Raw genomic sequence first — 20,354 nt, 5'->3', positions numbered from 1 at the left:
TCCGTATACCATGTGTTCCGAATACGGTACCATAAGTATTAGGTTGTCCAAAAAGTTTCTTTCGTTTTATTAATAAGTAATACATACACAGTATTTTATGTCTAATGTTACATTATTGAATCGCGTACGATTCATTTTGATCCATTACAGTTACAACATCAACATCTAAGAAATTAGATTGTCTATTTGTATAAACACTGCCACACAAAAGAATTGAGTGCAAATTACGAAAGAAACTTTTGGGACAACCTAATATAAAACGTCAGAGCCAGTACGTTAGAAATATAATAAAAAAGTATTAAAATAAACTATGTACACATGTGATAGTGAAAGCGATCGACGACGTTCGGCAAAGTATGCGGCGACATAGTCGACGAGAACATGCGAGAGCCAACAAAAGACAGACAAAGGGCCAATCGAGGTCAAAAGCAAAAGGTGGTGACTTTAACAGTTGTCACCACTATAGCGAGGCAGTCTGGTTTTGGATCCCTGACAATGATGACGTTTAATGATAGTTTATTTAGCAAATGAAGCCGGCTAGTGTGAATACGCGAAGACCAAACTAATACAATTTATATTACAAGCAATTTAATAACATTTCGACTACAAATACTGGGTCATGTTCAAAATTCTTTCAAAAAAAAAAAAAATAAAATTATTAACGAGTTTCTTTCTCGTGCAAAAAGTGAGTCACCTGTAGAATACGTAATAAATGTCATTCATCTCTATCATCTTTAAATTTCATCCATCTTATAGTATGTTATATTAAATTCAGAGAAATTCGAAGACATTAATCTAAATATAAAGTCGTAATTCCATCTAGGAATGCTTCTCGTCGTACATTCTTGTTGCAATAATCTTCCAGATGAGCCGAATTTTCATAAAATATTTACTGTTTGTTGCAGTATAATGAACAACAACAGTGTCGAGCAGCCAGATCCCGACAACATAAAAATGTTCGTTGGCCAGGTGCCACACGACATGGATGAAAATGACCTGAGGAAGCTGTTCGAAGAGTTCGGTCGAGTGCATCAGATAAACATCCTGCGGGACAAGATCACCGGGAGTCACAGAGGTAAGTATTCGATCGGCCCATGGCCACGTTTTATAAATTCATGATTCCGCTATCCTCGTGGTGACTCTTAGGGAACCACCCGAAGACTCGTTTCACGCTCGCTTCGCACCCGTTCGAAAACTTTCCAAACGAAAGGGTATTATTAATAGTGACCGAGGTCGAGTGAAGAATATTATCTCTTATAAATAGAGTCTCAGTAATCGTGTAACAAAGTTCAAAAGTTTACGGACAGTATCTTTCTCAGTTCTGAATTAAGAAAGTTAACAAATGAATTTTAGACAAAGTAACCGGGCCTAATTTTGATAACATATTTATTATAGTACATTTTGATAGTTAATGAATGGATTAATATTATTCTTATAGAAGGTATAATTCAATTAACAACGAGTATAAATGTTCGCGGAACACGTCCACTTTCAATCTAATTGTGAGCACGTTGAACCGAAACCGCGTTAATTAAATTATTTGATTTTTCTACGTTCGGTAATCCTTGGTATCGCAATATTCGATAACGAACCGATTTTTCATTAGTCTCCCGTGTAGCGGGAGACACTTTAATCTTGCGGCAATTCTATTAACTACACCGCTCCCGATAATCGGGTAAAATTGAATTGTCTCGCGGCGTTTATTTTTAATTGTAGCACTGCCCGACGTTATTCACGAGAAACTTCACCGATGCGTACTTACAATTAGTCGCGTGTTTTCGCGACTTCGATGCGTTTATTACCGTAATTATCTTCAATCGCCGATATTGTGTAGATGAAAAATGTTGTGGTGCTTCACTAGTGCTTAAATTTATCAACAGTATAATAAATTTACGCTCCTTGGTATTTCGTCAGCTCTTTTTTACATAATTCAACTATCGATTTAAATATGCTGGGTATAAAGGTGAGAATTCGAAGGAGAATCGATAGTTGGATCCATCGAGAAAATAACTCGTGAAACGTTAATATTATAGAAAAGTTATATTCTCGATCATTGTTTAAACAATTATTGTTACTAATTAAGGTAACTATCATCAGAAATTAATATTTAGTTGCCCCAATCAATAGATATTAAAATATCGACAAATTTCTCACGATTAACGTCTCGAATGAACACTTATTCTGAACCGTAATGGTTACTCATGTTTAATCGAACACTGAATGATATTGTACGCATCATAAATGCTTAATTATGTCGGAGACATTAAGGTTTTAATTGCTCCAATCAATCCATATGAAAATATAGAAAACTATCTCACGATTACTTTTTCTCAACTTTTCATGTTCGGAAGTATTACTTTCTTGAAAACCGTTTGTATAATAATCTGAAACTTTAAAATGCATTAAATCTTAAAATTTAATTTCAGAGATCTTTACAGTATTTATAAACCAAGGGTCTAAGCAATTATAATCTGGTTGTACACCGGTTGTCGATAAGCGTTTGATCGGTGGGAGGATCGACAAAGCAACGAAAATCGATTTTCGCGTTTCCATGAAAAAGAAAATGGCGAAGAGACCGGTGAGCCCGATGCCTAGCCCTCTGTTCGCGTGCGATCGGCGCGCGGCGTAGTTGGCAGCGAAATGACGGGCGTCAGTATGACAAGCGCGAATGGATTTGGAAAGGGAGGAAGAGGAGAGAGAATGGACACCATTTACGATGGTAGGAAGGACGATAAAACGTTGCGACACGATCGTAGACCGAGATTAAACCAGGCACTGTTCGCCCGCGCCGCGTGGACATAATTCGAGAATAGAATAATTCTCGCGCTCGAGGCGGAGAAGATTGAACGATTTCAGCGAAGTCCTGGCCCGATGATGAATCGTGACAAGGTTGTCACGGTTGTCAAATAAAGATATTTCATTTGCACGTTTTGGCACACGCTGCATCATCCTTTAGGATAGAAAGAGATTAGTCATGTATCGGGAGAGGATCTGGAAGCCTCGCTTGATGGAGGGGATTCTTATATACAGTTTAAAATTTATTTACAATTAATCCAGTAGTATTTTGATCGTATAGGAGTTTTGATTGTAAAGTTCATGTTCATATTAATTAGATAGGAGACTACTCCTGTATCAGGAAGGGACCTGGAAGTCTCGCTTGATAGAGGGTTGAATAATATTTATTTATAATTAATTCATTAGTATTTTAATCCGATAGTAGCCTTGATAATAAAATTCATTATTATATTCGTGTATCAGGGAAGGATTCAGAAGCATGGCTTAGAAGTAGGGATTCTTTTGCACAATTTGAAATTTATTTGTAATCGATTCATTAGAAATCTTGCATTAGATGTATTTAAAAAAGAAAATAGATTTTGTCAACCAAAAAAAAAAAAAAAAAAACAACTTCTTCCATGAATATTCGAAAAATTATATTCGCGCTTGGTCTGTATTTTGAATCGACCATTTCTCGACCGATACATCCTTAACCTCTTGAGGAATATAATGGCACATAATGGTGGACAATTATAAGCCTCTATTCCAGTACGTTACGGTGCAATTCGATAGACAGCAAACTAGTTCTTAGTCGTATCATATAGTTATAATTATCCGATTCGCGAGTTATCGATACGTCGACAGCCGTTAGCAGCAGCCCTGCTGCGCGAGCAGAGACAAGAGTCGACATCGGGGTCGTCGATAAGAAATATAGAAACCAGGGGAACTAATACGCTGTAAGGAGAGGACAGTCGGAAGAATACAGAGAAAGTAAGGGCATATTCGTATAAGCGGCACACGCGAAGATCGATGCCCAGACACCGGTGTTCGCCGGTCGCACATCCAAGGTCCTTCCTCGAGCTATTGATCGAAGAGAGAACCTGTGTCCCTTGGCCTTTTCCGCTGCCACGCTGGAAACGTACATCTACGTACATACCTCGTGTGCCCGTGTGCATCCAACCGGCGGGGTTTCCGGAATTTGAAATTTGCCTATCATAACTGCAAATATCCGGTCCGCTTATGCCATACTTACTTTCGTTTGACCCTTTATTTACTGAATTTCTCAAAAGTTTTTAGAATCTAGGCGTCCATCTTGGTCTCACGTCATCTCCAAGAGTCGTCTGTAACAAGCTCCCAAATGGAAAATGCTTGAGCTGCCATCCAACAATTAAACACAATTTTGTATTATTCATTGAATGTTGAATCATATAAAAATTGAAATTCGATTGCATCGAATACTGTAAACAAACGTTCACGTTACAAATTCCATTGAACGTTGCATCGATTATAGATGACTTTTACAAAAGTTTGACAATTTATTTATATCTCTGAATGAGATATGACGTGAAACTATTTTTAATACTAACAACTGTGTAGAAATAATAGTAAAAACGTAACGGTGTAAATACGCGAAAATTGTTGATAATTTGAAAATATTAACGAGCGATTGAAACTGCTGAAATTCTATTTCAACGCATTGGAGACTGATTTAGTTGTTTCTCCTCGCATTATTGTTCATTCGAGAGTTTCTAGAACATGTATAGAGATACAGTGGCTCATTCTGTAAACGTAATGCAACTGCTGGGTCGGCCGTAAATCAATTATTAGTCACTATTTATGGCACAGAAAATTGCTTAGAATCCGATCCGCATTACCCGAACGCCTCATTAATTATCCATGTTACACTTTTGTCTGCGTGTAGCAACGAGAATGGAATTACGTGTTCAGTTTATAGAATTCGTATTTTCAATTAATTTTCTCGTCGTCGTCTCCTTATTAGTTCTCGATACTTATCTAATACTGCGAGCTCGGTTTTAAATTCTGGGTATTCGAACTTGTGTCTTCCTTCGCCGAAAGTGTCTTTAATTTTTGTGTCTCCATGTTTTATGATTAGACAATATAATAATCCTTTTGGACGAGGAAAGAGAAGAAAGATGCGGAAGGTAGGAACGAGAGTAAAAAGTCAACAGAATGAGTTGGAGCACAGAAGGAGTACTAAGCTGCAGAACTTATAAATTTATAGCCAGCTTTAGTCGTTTTTGTTTCAAAGGCATGTAATACATATTAGGTAGACTTGAAAGTAATGTCGTTTCTTTTACATTAAATCCAAACAAATTTTTGATCAATTTCTATTTTTAATTAATTATGTAATCGCCCTCGTTATCAACAGCCTCTTGTTATCTAGTGTGCAAATTTTCAATGGCAGATCGATAAAAATCAATGACCTGATGAGTGATGGACAAGTATTTAAAATTGCAAAAACGACATTACTTTCCAGTCCACCTAATATAATATAATTTGTAAATGATATGAAGTAAGTAATAGATCTTCCTTACGTAAAAATAACAAGGAATGAATTATCTACCTGGCTGTAATCACCTCTTGATATACTTTAAATTCCAAACAAGTTCTAAAAAGCTTCATTTAGCATCGTAATAATTTCAGAAGCGGGACAGAAATGATCTGCTTTGACTTCATGAATGCGAAAATTTAATGATGGATTTAACCGAGACCAATGGAAATTGCACAATCGAAAACTGGGACGAAATTATTGAAATGATATTAAATCACGAAATTATTATTTTATACACGCCCCTTTGCCAAGCGTACGTAATTTATTTATTACGTTAATCCTGCACCTGTGGTTTGTTATCGCAAGCTTTTGGAACGATATTAATAATCGAGGAATCGGTGTTACATAACAATACCCTGTATTTTCGCAATGTTGTATTTTTCTATGAATAATAGAAAATTTCGATTTAAATTTAAACACGAATCATAGGAATTTTCGGTAGCGAAATATAAAAATTTCACGTTACTGAAATTATTTACAAGAATTTTTGCTTCAATTACGGTATTGAAATGGCTACATAATTACTTATACACTCATATTAGTACTTTCTCTTAGACCTTCTGTCTTAAACACTTCTGTCTTAAACACTGGCGTAAGCGACCTTATGCTAAAGGGTTGAAAGTTTTCTGTTAGGCTCGCTTTTAAGTTACAACTTTAAGCGTACCTCGTATTACATTTCTTTGATGGAAAAACCAAAACCATTCAATTTTTTAATATAATTTCCCGAAATCAAAGAATAATCGTACGACCAGCCACAGACAGAATTTACTGCGGTATGAATAATTACAAGCGCACTGCCTCGCGATGCATTTGATAATTGAGAATCCATACAATCGAAGCCTGGTTAATCGAGTGCAATACTTTGACATAGATTCGAGCAACGAACTGTAGCCTATAGCATCGTGTAGCAGATTTTTTTTTTCCTTTTGGCTCGAAATATATCCCGTCGAGAATAGAAAAGGTTTCGAGGGATACGCATGGATGAACGCGGGAAGCCCAACTATGCCATTGCACGAGCCAGTGACGCGCGAAACGCTGAAATTCTGAGAACTTTCAGAACAATTAATCTAGACGAATTGTAAACGTCACGCGCAGCTGCAAAATTGATGGTAGCACCGAGTACCACCGGGATGAAATTCGTTTGCCATTGTGAAAATTTAACTTGATTACCTTGACGTAATGGTAAATTAATGTCCCGCCAGCGGACGCGTTTTACCCGCTTGCATTTTTGAATAGTTATATACATACAAGACGATCCTCGAATGCGTGTCGATACTTCTGGGGATTGAAAAGTAAATTTGGCATGTTGAGTGGAGTATAGGCGGGGAAATATAGGTTATACGAGTTTGTGGTTTAAGTCAGGATGAATGGAAAAAAAACATGGCGTTCGTAGGAGTTCGTTAATATTTTTCATTTTTAACAAAATTTTCTGACAATGGTAGTTATACAGGGTGTTCAAAAGAAAGCATTCAATATTTATATGGTGTATAGGGCACACTGTACCGAGTAAAAAAGCTTTAGCAAACACAGGTCCAAAGGTGAACCGTTTCTGAGATATAAACATTTTTGTTTGCTGGTATCATGATTGACTTACTCGCTTCCATCGCATGCGATGTTTATGTCAGCGTTTATAAATTCCGTTCTGAATGTTTCCCCATTCAAGTGCCGACAATTTCGTCAATTTCATTTTTTTCAATTTCGTGTACAGAAATGAACGATGGACACGTGAAAAATCTTCTATAAATATCGAAAACCCAGTAGTAAGTCAATCGTGATGCTAGCAAACAAAAATGTTTATATCTCAGAAACGGTTGACCTTTGGACCTATGTTTATTAAAACTCTTTTACTCGGTACAATGTGCCCTATATAAATATTGAATGCTTTTTTTTTGAACATCCTGTAGATATATGTATCTACAGGGTATGTACAGGACCATTGAGTGGATCGAAAAGTAAATGCAACACACGAAATGTTGTTCAAGTTCGTGGTTTAAGTCAGGGTGAACTCAAAAACAAAGCTTTCGTAAATATTAACGAACGATTAATATTTACGAAAGCTTTGTAAATATTAATCCCAAGTGTGTTAGGGTTCGTTAATATTTTATCTTGAAGAAATCAAGAATAAAGTTAAAACATTGTATAACAGCATAATGTTGTTTGTTTTATAAAATATATGAAACTACTGTAAACAAGAAATTATTTTGGAAATACCTATTTTTCACGCCGCTTACTAGACCTAATCCCTTAGAATAGCAGGAAATACGACGCGACTGTACAGGGTAGGCGCTGACCAAACAGTCGTTGGAGACGGCAAATATTGTAATACGTGAAGTGAGGGCCCACTTGGCTTCTCCATAGGGAATAAAACAGCGAAAACTCCACAAATTCTAAATTAATTAAGCTGCGCGGTTGCTTTATTCGGATTACCTTGAAACGGCGATAAAGAGTGCTCGACGCACGAGACTTTTAGATATTTTTAGCGATAAAGCAACCCCATGAACATTCGCCGAACGGATCTTTAATTATTGAAACGCTATCATATATCTGCACGTTGTCTGGGAGATGTAACGATCGTGAAATTAATTCAATTCCGTTCGTAATTGTGCCAAGTTCTTGTATTTGGGACAATATTACTCGACGATCTACTTAAATCGACGTAATATATTATTAGTTCACTTTCACATTAATTATGAAAATTATTAGACATTAAAGGCATTAAAGTAACCAGGCGTCTGTAAGACAATATCAAGTCTTTACAATGGAATAATTAAATTAGAAATTAAGATTCCTATTTAACGATATCAAAAAGTATGGAGGAATATCAAAAATTGCTTAATAATATCGAAAGCTAATTATTAATATCAGAAATCAATTAGTAATAAACAAGAGTCGACTAATAAATATTTTAGAAAATATTGCCTGTCACTTCGTGTCCCTTCCTCGATATAACTTATGCCTCCGTTATCAATACTTGCACATTTTTCCACCAGACCACGCGTAAATAATTACAAGGTCGCATTTAACATAATATAAATATCGTTCTACAATGTAATGTAAATACGTAAAATTGTTCGCGTTTAAATCGCCCCGATAATGAACTAGGGGTGGGTAGATGATATACGCGATAAGTGAGAATAATTACAACGTAACACGTCTCGGTAGGGCGAGTAATGTTTTTTGAATAACGGATCTGAATCTGATTGTTACGTACACAAAATATGGCGGAGGAAAGTGCCGCGTCGCGGTTTAATACGATTTAGAATTCCATCGCGGACCCCGTTTAAAACTGTCAAGCGTGAAACTCAGAAACGAGGGTCTGGAAAACGTCACAATTTTCGAGCAGCTGAAACGCGAAATACGATTTAACCCCGCCGAGAGATCGAAACTTTTCGAAGCTATTTGGTGTCCACCGCTTGCATAAGTAACGCGACGTGGAACACCGTTTATTTTGGGAGGGGAAACGCAGGTGCCGGTAGCAGGAGGGGGGAGGAGGGAGGGCGAAGGTAAACTTCCGGTCTCTCGGGTAGAGTGCTCCGGGAAGCAATAAAACCTTCGTTCGTTTTATCCTAGCGTATTTTCGTACTAATGTCTCGTGCTCGCTGCCATTTTTTCCCTTTCTTTCGGAACTGTTTGAACCACAGGGGGTGTTTATAGAATGATTACTGACATTAGGGGTTGCTTCGGGCCCATATCGAATATACACATATAAATATCCACGGTCTAGTAATAACTTGCTACCGATATATATGTCGCAGGGAAATGATAAAAATAGAGATTTGATGAAATCCCTAAGGTAGATGATCAATTCACGGGAGATGTTAAAGTAACAACTTCGTAAGGTCATTTCCCTAAAGAAAGTATGTGATTTGAACGAATCCCTTGACGGTTTTAGTGAAAAGATGAAATAATATTGTTTAGATATTAAAAGTATTAATTTAGTAAATCATGCGTTATTAAGCGTAGAGTAGGTAATACAACGATAGTCGTAGAAAAATAAATTATTTATTCGATAGTAATTAGCAAAAGAGATAGATACTTAAGCTGATATTTTAAAACACAAAAAGATATTTTTAATGAAATTTTAAACATTTTTAGTAATTTAAAATAATTTATATTTCTATGAGTGTTGTTGTATTACCTATTCTACTTTTAATAACACATGATTTACTAAATAAATACTTTCAATATCTAAACAATATTATTTCATCTTTACACTAAAACAGTTAAGGGATTTGATCAAATCATACTATTTCATCTTTTCGCTGAAACAGTTAAGGGATTTGATCAAATTATATTATTTCATCTTTTCGCTAAAACAGTCAAGGGATTTGAACAAATCACTTACTTTCTTTAGGGAAATGACCTTACGAAGTTATTACTTTAACATCTCCCGATTCGATCAAATCTCTATTTTTATCAATTCCCTGCGACATATACATGCATCATTATTCATCATTTGGTATCAATTATTTTATTATCTGGTACTTTGTAATTGTTTCGTAAAAAATGGACCAAATAATCGTAATACGGTTAAATGTTCAAGAATAATGTAACGAATAGTAGTAACTTCGATTGCCTCCTCGTATAAGAATGGTACCAATGTAGACTTTTAAGGTCAGCTCTGTTCGAAGGAGACTGTAAATTAGGAAATTCTTCGGCACTTGAGTGCACAATGAAATATTTTACCACTTGCAACGATAAACGAATACCAGTAACGGAATCTGGAAGACGAGAATGTTCCTCGTTTGATCGAGATTCTTCCTCTTGTTATTGCGTCACAAAGTAGCGGAGTATCGAATTCCGCTACTTTACCCGAACCAATCGAACAGAGCCGAACACTTTTTGGACACTCCAATAAAGTCGAATGTATTCGATGCTTCGAGAGTTATTCATACCATGGCACGAATATCTTTCGAAGGCAAAGCATCATGATAATTTGAATTAAGATCGAGTTCCCCTCGTTCTCGATGCGAGCTGTAGCGTTTCCTGATGGTCGATGAAATGGAATGACATTTTCTATTATACTTTAGTTTGCTTGGTATTTTATACGAAGTTGTTAATAAATGTTACTGCTGACGCGATTCAAAATAATGAATTTAAATAATAATCATTGTATATTGTACGTCGCTACAAAATTACAAAATATTCATTATTATCATTATTTTATTATCTGACATTCTGTTAATGGCAATTTAGCCCATTTTTTTAATGAAATAATTACAAAACATCAGACTGGAAAATGTATTCATTGTTATCGTTATTTGGCATTATTTTGTTACCTCATTTTGGTAATTATTTTCTGTAATATATTATCTTTGCAACGTTAATACCTGCATTTTGTACTGCGTTTCTTTCTACACTTTTCCCAGTAAAATTAAAGCACAACACGATGGTCGAAATAGACAAGACAGGCACATAGGCCTTCTACTTTTTCACTGTGTTCGATACTTTATGCTTGTCTTGAAAAAAATGTTGTACACAAAAAACGTCGTTATTCGCTTCTTTTTTCTTGCTCGTACATGCATGCTCGGGTCAGTGGAATCACTCAAGGGAGCGTTAATCCGAGCGTGAGATGCAATTACAGTGGCCTTTTGAAAACGTCAGAGGGCTTGTACGCTAACAAAAGGCGGACATTTCGAACATTTGTTGAAGTAAAAATTGTAGAGAATTTTTCGAGCGACATATTGGTATATTTACATTGTTATTTTTTGCTCGTGGGATTAATTTTAATTTTTATGGAAATTGTTCCATTATCCTGTAACAGGTTAGACATGGCACCCTGTACCTTCTTTCATACTCTTTGTTATCCATCATTTTAATTATATGTCGTAATGCTGTTGGTGAAAACTACAAGATTAACCCTTTGCACTCGAGAACTTTTTTTTTGGTATCTACCAACAACTCGAAATGCTTTCTTGGCATTCTACATTCTGTATTGCCACGAATGTTAAGCTTCGATTGACTTCGAAGATGTCATTTTATTGACACACTTCTAGTTCCAAAGAAATTAAACCTAAAAGAACATTATTGCTGGTAGATTTGCTACGTGACAGCTAGCGGTGACTGAGACTCACCCCTCGAGTGCAAAGTGTTAATCTTACCTGCGCACCTTTTGTCCCGAATTTGAATTTATACTATCGAGCCAGCCTCTCGCGACTGAGCGCTGCGATTGGTCGGTGGTCTTTCGTTAATAATTCAAAAACGAAGCACCATCCGACATTTTTGCAAAGGAAACTATGGTTCAGAATCGGCTCAGCTATCCCCCATTTCAGGTTCTCACAATAATTCTGGTTACATGGAAAAAGAATATCGTGGAAAGAGCATTTGTATAAGAAAGCAAGACGTGGGAACATATTTTGTATGACATGGTGCAATTTCTGAAGATAAACATGAAAGCCTGATATTGCAACTTAAAAGATAGAAACAATCGATGCATATCTATGACTGTTTTCACACATTAATTACCACATATTAGAGTATCTTATGCGTTTTATAAATTACATTATGTAATACGACGTGATTCCTATTTGCAGATTCTGTAACGAAACGGCAAAGGGTTAGAATTATTTCTCGCACGGTACAGCACGAAAGAATTATTAATACGGTGTAAGGACGCTTCCCGCAGTCACTGTATACAGATAATGCGAAACTAGACTCTGTGTGTCCTGACACAGCTCCATAAGTCATCTTTGAACGCGCTGAAATAGGATTCGACTTAAGCTCGCGGTTTCTATCCCGCGGGTTTTATGGCCGGCAGCGTTTCTTTTGACATCAGAGATTTCGCGAAGAATCCCTGTCGATGACTTCCACGTCTGGCCTTTGTCCGTGGCTAGCCCGATTCCTTTTTGTTCTCGATCTGCTTCTTCTCGTTCATCCTGCCATCGGTTAACTCGAGTACAACCAAGGAAAAAGCTTCCGACTCGAGCAGAAACATTAGTTTGGCTTAGGGATTCGGATTGCGATCCTGCGATCCGGCAAGAAATTTTTATGACCGAAGATGGGAAGCTTCGTCCTTCGTCCTCGCCACCCTGTGCTCGTCGTATGATCGTTATAGTCGCTGTAACCTACGTAAATGTAACTACTAGTGTTACATGGATGATTAATTATAATGTTTTTCGGTAAATGATTTTTAACGATATCGATTAGAGAACGATATATTGCGGTGTTCTTATTAAACAATTTCTAACGCGCAGATTAATAAACAAAGATATGTAAGAACGAATGCTTGGGTACGTTTGCGTTCCGTATAATTTTCTTTAACCTTTTCGGTGGTCTGCGCGAGTATACTCGTCAAATTATTTTATTTTTGTCGTGCTCAAGACGAGTTAAATCGCACGAGCTTATTGTTAACGAGTCAATGAGTTAACTCGTCTCGAGCACGACAAGAACAAAATAATTTGACGAGTATACTCGCGTAGAACACCGAAAAGATTAAGAAACCAATTTATGGAAATGATCTGCGAAAAATGAGAAGAGACTGGAAACTCGCAGGCTAAACCATGACACCACCTGTCGCACGTCGTAATTCTTAAAGAGAACAATTATTATACCTTACACAGCCCGAGAGTAAACGAAGTTGCTCGTCGTTTAATTATTTTCCTCAGTGTACCGATCCCGATAGAAAAAGAAGTTCTCCAACTTGACTTTACGGCGCGAAGGTACATTATCGCAGCTGTGCTGGTACAGGTAATGAAGCGGAAAAGATCAACAGATCGACGAAATTTCAATAAACTAGTCACCGTTTGAACGTTAAACATCTTAACGTCTTCGTTATGGCAACGCGTCTTCGCATGAGACTCGTGCGGCGGGGACGTAAAGCGCTCGGAGCTCTTCCTGAAATTTTCCTGGATCGTGTACCTTCCATGGAAATTCCTCGCAGGTTCTGTTTGCCCTTCCGCGACGTGTTGTTCGATCTTATAGCACTCGTTGCGGGTAAGTATGCACCGTCATTAATCACGAGTTCGCTATTAATCGCCCTTAAGTAGAACGTCGTTTCGAGGTGCAACCGAAGGTCTCGCTCCTTTCAGCGCGAAGAAAGGCTCGCCGTCAAACTCAGAATCTCCCATAGAAATCTATAGAAATCGCTTTCGCGTTATTTGTCACCTGTACAGGTTGACACGTGTCCGGGAGTCGATTTCAAAGATCGTTGCTCTCTCTTTCTGGAGCGTATTAAACTTCCCGTGGATTTCTACCCGTTAGACATTTTGCTTGCACGGCGAACGAATCGATGTAACATGAAAGGCAGTTTTCCATTTAATAGATTCCTTTCTATGCTCGGGATTCGCGGAGCTGGGTGTCGTTTGGAGTAGAAACATTTTCAATTGTGTTTTAACGCTTTCCTACCGCACGCTTTCTTTTTTTATTTATGTTTGAAGTGTAAGACTTCCGAACCATCGCTTTCATCTGAAAATATGGGAAAATGTATGAGGATATAATAAACATATCTAAAATATCAACAATAAAATACACGTTACACTGTTTAAAAGATAAGACATACCTTTCTTTAAATTTAAATTCACCACGCGTATTTGAACAAATATAAATCCACGTAAACATCCGTAATGCATTTATTATACAACCTAATAATTATTCGAAAGTGGAAAAGAGTCGTTCCTTTGGGTCGTTCGTATTCGATCGAGACGTGTTCAATCACACCACGCGAAAACAGCTTTCCAATCGTTTCACGTGGCAGTTTCGTTTAAAGTTTTCCGTCTAATCCGTTTGAGTGCGCCGTCTGAAAAGACTCTCGTCTTTCCCGCAAATCCGGCGAACTTAGAGTAGTAACGGTCACAAAGAAGTTAAAACAAAATTTCGGACGGGCCCCCGGAGAAGTTTAGAGAAACGAATGAAAATGAAAATGAAATACACCTGAGAGACTGTTTCGTATAGAATGTAGACCGTCTATAAACTTCTCGATAACTGTTATTTGGATATTTTTTGTATGCATCTTCGTATGAATTTTTACATGCGAATGTTTCAATATGAATTTTCATTCGCAGACGTTTCAATATACATTTTTAATATCGCAATTTAAAATATTTTAAAAATAACGATTGCACGTATAATTGGAACCTGTAAGCTTGATTTTACAATAGAAGGTTATATTTTTACGGTATTTACAAAACCAACAGATTTACTTTAATTCAAAATAATTTTGGTATAATAAAACTGGGATATGTTCGGCGGAGGCTAACGAGTCCAAAAATTAAATTTAATTGTTCCATTGACGCGATGAAATTGCGATTTCTAAAGGGAAATAGATTCGCGAGAGCAAATTCGGGCGAGGACGATTTGGTTCAAAGGAAGAGTTTTGCTGATTTAATGTATTCCTCGCAAGACTCCATTTTATACGCCCTTCGGTTTCTCTCACCGACGACTTCGATAGTTACCAAGTCGTAAACTCGGCGTCGATGGTGCATCCGCTACATCTATCTCTATCGATCCACGACAGTTTGAGTTTCGGATCTATTCACGCCACAGACGCAAAATTCCTACTTCGGGAACTAACTCGCGCGTTTGGTCTTGTTTTTCACGGACGAGCTCCGACTAATTCGACGTCAACGGCGACGGTTCCAATAATCTCGGAAATAGTTGACGCGATTCAAGTCTTTTTATTTATACGTTCTAGTGTAAGCGTCTAAAAAGAGAGGATTCTTCAGGAATTAAAGAAGGAAAGACTGTAAGTCGTATACTAATAAATGTTTTATATTTAACGATGCTTATCTTAAAAGACACTTGTTTTTATTTATTTTATATAAAACTCTACATGTCTATCGAAATTTCGCATTTACATTTATAATTTGTTATTCGTTGCGATCCATATTACGTATTGCCGTAATTTCTTCTACATTTCTCTATGTTTTACTAAATTAAAAAGCAACTGCCTACCATAAGTTACCGTACAAAGAATCATGTATATCGTAATATATTTTCTTATGGTCTATTAAGTAGCTTGCACGTACTTTTTATTTTGTAACTATTTTAACAATTACTCGAGATATTTTTGTACAACTTCCTATACATCTAGGTAATTTTGCTTAAACATTTTTTTCAATTCATCTACCTATCACATTTATATTCGACATGTCTTTGGCGTATAATAATTTGTAGGAAAATTCTGTTTATAATTATTAAAGGGGATCTAATAAACGAATGAAATTTAACGCAAAAAATTACAAGAAAGTAGAACGACATTTTTTCAAATAATTCTAATACAATGCTGTGATCTTAAAAATATTGCTTCGCCCTAAGATTTAACGTTGCCTCCTCGAAACAGAAAAATCTCGTTTCCTCCTCAGTATCTTCAACAATTAAATCAAGAACAAACATTCTCTTCATTTCCTCTATCACTGAATTGCGAACGTGCACATTATTCTTATACAAATGTTAGTAAAATTAGGTAATTTATGCCCATGCTTGTTTGCAACTAGATTTTATTATCCTTCTCCTATACAGAATCAACACCTTCCAGTAACAATTCACACGAACCTATTAATATCTCTCGTCGCTAGTTTTATTGCAAACCAGTGAGCTATAAGCATTCGTACTGTGTATCGTCGCGGCAATTGCACTCCGGCGCAAACGAAAAGTTTACGACCGGTGTATGTTATCCCGGGTTACCTTAGCTCGAGGGAACGTTAATCCTGTCGTTTTTATTGGAACCAGGCTCCGAGGCGCTCCAAGTATTCAAATGATATTTCTTGCTACGCCGCGCGGTAAAATCAAGCTTTCGGATACATGCTCGAAGTTATAATAGTAAATACACTCGGAGTGATAAGTTGCCAGCGATAGCGAGTGAGTTGTTGCCATTGGTGGCAACTTGTTATTCGACTCAGTCAATGCAAAACCATCTCTCCGCGGATACGTTTCGCTCGCCTTCCAGAGAGAGAATTGCTACCGATTTGCTGCGACGTTACGAAATTGTACATAGACGAAACAAGTTGCGCGACTCGCGCGGCCAAGTGAATTCTTTACATCGTTTCGCGGGATAAATAAAAAAAAAAAAATGTATGCCTTTGGGGGTGAATTTTTTAAGAAAGGTAGCGCAATTTTCTATTTGATTACGTTCTCGTTGTACGTCGACAGCAATTTCCTCACCCTTGTATCTTGTTACATTTAGTAGGGGATTATTTCGCGTCGGAGTTGAATATTTTAGTACAATATTTGGAGGTCGAATAGTAGGTTAAATGTTTATGTTAAAAGTGTATAAAACAGAATTCCTTTTATTAATGTAAAGTCCTTCATAAATCTTACGTGGAACTTCTGAAAAGAAGTTTATATATTTACAACGTTTCTTAAGTTTAATTCGAGACAGAAGTTTCTCGCGACTCGGATGAGCACCATCCTACGTGCAACGATACATCATTGATCGGTACTAAAAGGGTGGCTGACGTTGGTGGTTCAGCGATTCACGCGGTACGATTCTGTACCACCAGGATACCCTGTACACGAAATGTTTGAGCCGAAGATTTAATCGTTCAGTATCCTTTCTATACGCACATCCATTTTTGGCGGCACATATTCGCGGATAAATATTTATGGAAAGATATTTCTCGCCTCTTGAAGTTTATTCTTCAAACATCCTTCTACGTTGTACACCAGCTTCGCGGTTAAGTTTCGTGCAAATTTATCCGAGTTACTTCGGATATCAACCGAAATACGGTATCCACCTTTCCCACTCCGTCAATGTTCCTTCTTCGTGGCTCGAGTGCTCAAATATTTGCGCGATCGATGACGGCCTTGTCATCGCATAATGGCAAAAGACCGAGATAGGGTGCAACGTTCGGCTGCCGAGACAAAGACGAGAAACTAAAATCGCAGATAAAGTTGCAAGGAAAAGAAGAAAAGCAGAGGGAAAGAAGAAGATCACGGAGGGCGATCAAATTATTACGAACGCTTCAAAATTACAGCTTATTTGAAGTTTGGTTACGAATGGAACCGAAAGCGCATTCTATAAGGTTAACGTTTCGTGTATTATGTAATATTCTGTATTATGCTGTATTGTGATGTATCATTCTGAACTATACTGTTGTATTCTTTATTATGCTGTATAACGTTAGATGTATCGAGTATTATTATGCTCGTATTCTGTATTATACTCTATTGTACTGATTCCTTATTGCAATTATTGCTCGTGTGCCCAAAAAGAGACACACGAACAAAATCCCAAAGTTCCTTTGGAAAGACCCGTTAGTTCCGGGAGAATCGTCGGCCATGCGACATGATTGCGCCATATTTTTCGAATCGCCCACGAAACGAAGTTTGTACGACTTACACCACGCGCGCGGTCTCAACCGTCGGCGTCACCGGCTCTAAATGACGCAGACATTTATCAATGAAATTATGAAACTACTACAAGAAGGTGTCTTCAGTTCCACGAGATTACGGGGATCAAGGCCCGTTAGTCGCAACTCCGGGACCCAGACTTTAACTGGTTTTAGTCAAAGTGCCGTAATTCCCTGCGACGAAAACGTAACGAGTTCCGGGAAACGGGGACAATCTATCCCGCCCCCCGGTTCCGTCCTTCTCCGTTCGTGGAAACTCCGAAAGTAAAAGTCCGAAATCCCGCACGCAACTTTAAATTAAGGCAGTTCGTTTTACTCGCGTTCCGCGTTCTCGGTTCTCCCGGCCGCCCTCGGCGCGTTCTAAGGGATGGTCGAAAGGAGGAGGTTAAAGATGCGTGTGAAAAAGCGACCGTCCGACGGACGAGCGCTTCTTTCCACCGACTCTTTCCGTCCCTTCTTGCTTTTATACTCCGAATGAAAAATACTTTCCTCCGTCTCGTCGAGCGGGATAAACCATCTCCGGCGATTAATTTACACGAGATTCAGGCGGACCTTCCTGTTTTTACGCGCGCGCGTAATACGAATGGAGACCGGAGTGATATCCGTCGTCTCGGGAGTTAAGGGAAACACGGCTAAACTTGATCTTTCAACTCGCGGGGGAGGAAAAGAAAACTCTTTAAAACCGACGCCCGATGTTTCGCGCGCAAGTTTGAGGGTTGCACAGGGTGGTCAATATATACGCCCTCGAGAAATGGACTCGGAGAAATAAAAAACAATTTTAGAAAAATATCAGCTTGTAGGGGATGATGAGACGAAACTTTTTTTATATTTACAGTTTATTCGTAAGACGCTTAGTTTCGAAAATAAAAATTCAAGAGATAGAAGTTCGATGCGAAGATTGAATTTCAGGGAAAAGACCTTCTAAGTTCTCAATTTTTATTTTCGAAACTAAACGTCGTATGGGTGAACTGTAAATATAAGAAAGTGCTTTCCGAAAGGTACAAAATGATACATCATATTGCCATATAAAGTAATTTGAATGACTTCAAAAAATCGCATCAACTGAAACAACGTAAAAACGCATGAACTTTTGATTCATCCTGATATTATCGTAAATTGGATATCGATGATTTTTAACGTAATTTGATTATTGACTTTTTAATGAAAAAATCATTTTTTTGAATGTCCACCTCTATCATATATTTATATTTACTATCTACTAATCATATATCTGTACTACGATTTATAAATCATTGTCTATATTATTATTGTTTTACATTACTATATTATTTTGCTATTGGTTCATTGTTTGTAAATACAGAATTTTTAATTAATTATCTTGTATATATAATACATATTTCTCGAAGTCTATTAGTTTTACCCTATGTATTAGGTAATTACGTAATTCTGCAATTGTGTTTATTATATATAGATACACCCTGTAGCACGAACGCGTGGGATGAACTAATAATAAACACATTTATAAAAAACAAGGTACGCAATTTATTCAAATTGCATGGTACAGAATTATTAAACTGTTTGCGACATCGCTTTTCAAGCAATTATGAAAAGAATTTCAACCGGGTACTAAAGTCAGTATTATTAAGTACAACTTTAATTAAACATGATTTATTTTGATGCAAAAAGAAAAATCAGAAATAAAAAGAAACAATTATAAATTGCAACTTGTTTCAACTTCGGTATTCGAAGAATAATATAATTATTCAAAGAATACAATTATTTAAAGAATTATGTAATTATAAGTATTCAAGGAATGATACAATTATAAGTCAACACGATAATATTCATGGACGAGTTAACAATTCACGCGAACACGTCTCGCAATTTTCCGTCGGATTGATTCACATTTTACAACCAATACACATAACGTATCAATGAATGACACGCTCGCAGAAAGCCCGAAATATACTTGTTACGTTACGAATGTCCGCGATATTGCGTATCGCCATGATTAATATCAATATCACATACAATTTTGCGAGCGATTCATCAGTTCCCCTTCGGGTTTAATAAAAATGGTAAAATCGAGATGAGTTCCCGGTTTCGGTGTCGACGCTGGTCTTCAAAAGGGAACAGAATCAGCGAGCTGCAAAATGGAAGATGGCAATCGAACCGTAAAATAATGAAATCGTAATTCATTAGTTCGTTCCGATAATTGAAAGAGCCTGCCCGTAGAAGAAATGCGAGGATTCTGCTTGAATGCGAGTGAGACGTGCGGGGACCGAACGAGACGACAGGGTTTCAGGTATCTTTTAATTTCATCGGAATAATTAACGCGGCATAGAGCTGATTCTAATCCCCTGGCATCTGAATAGCTGAACTGCGTTAATTGAAACGTCTATTTCATAAGCTTTCGTTTCCAAGGAAAGATAACTTCCTTCGGATACTTAATTCGACGAACGGCTCCGCGCGACAGGAGGTAAAAAGATACGAATTAATTACTTCGATGTCTTCCCCGGCCAGCCAGAAGTTCAAATTCCCCCGGGACAGTAGTTTATCTTGATTACCTTTAGTCCTTTAGACCTTAGCGTTGGATTAAGAGGGATGATTGAGTAGCCCGCAAGGGCCCCCGTTTGGCTCGTGCTTCTGATATTATATGAAAACATTCTGTCATAGTGATTTGTGCGGAATGTAGGGAACGTTACAGACGACTGGCGATAGAAAAAGAATGAAATCACTCTTAGCGGTTAGCTGTTCCCCCG

The 20,354-nt window shown here is 37.4% G+C and overlaps 1 protein-coding gene across 1 annotated transcript in view; it reads left to right on the top strand.

Moving 5' to 3' along the window:
• The first annotated feature begins 281 nt into the window (after positions 1 to 281).
• The window catches only part of LOC128886801 (CUGBP Elav-like family member 2), an 87,486-nt gene continuing 67,413 nt past the window's right edge, over positions 282 to 20,354 (top strand). The window contains exon 1 of the mRNA XM_054141963.1: positions 282 to 1,075. Within this exon, the coding sequence (XP_053997938.1) occupies positions 826 to 1,075 (250 nt within the window). The 5' untranslated portion in view covers positions 282 to 825. The remainder of the gene's footprint in view (positions 1,076 to 20,354) is intronic.

This window comes from Hylaeus anthracinus, unplaced genomic scaffold (assembly GCF_026225885.1).
Source record: "Hylaeus anthracinus isolate JK02 unplaced genomic scaffold, UHH_iyHylAnth1.0_haploid 11985, whole genome shotgun sequence".
NCBI classification, from domain to species: Eukaryota; Metazoa; Arthropoda; class Insecta; order Hymenoptera; family Colletidae; genus Hylaeus; species Hylaeus anthracinus.
The sequence above is the reverse complement of the archived record's forward strand: the minus strand, read 5'-3'. Positions and strand labels throughout refer to the sequence as shown.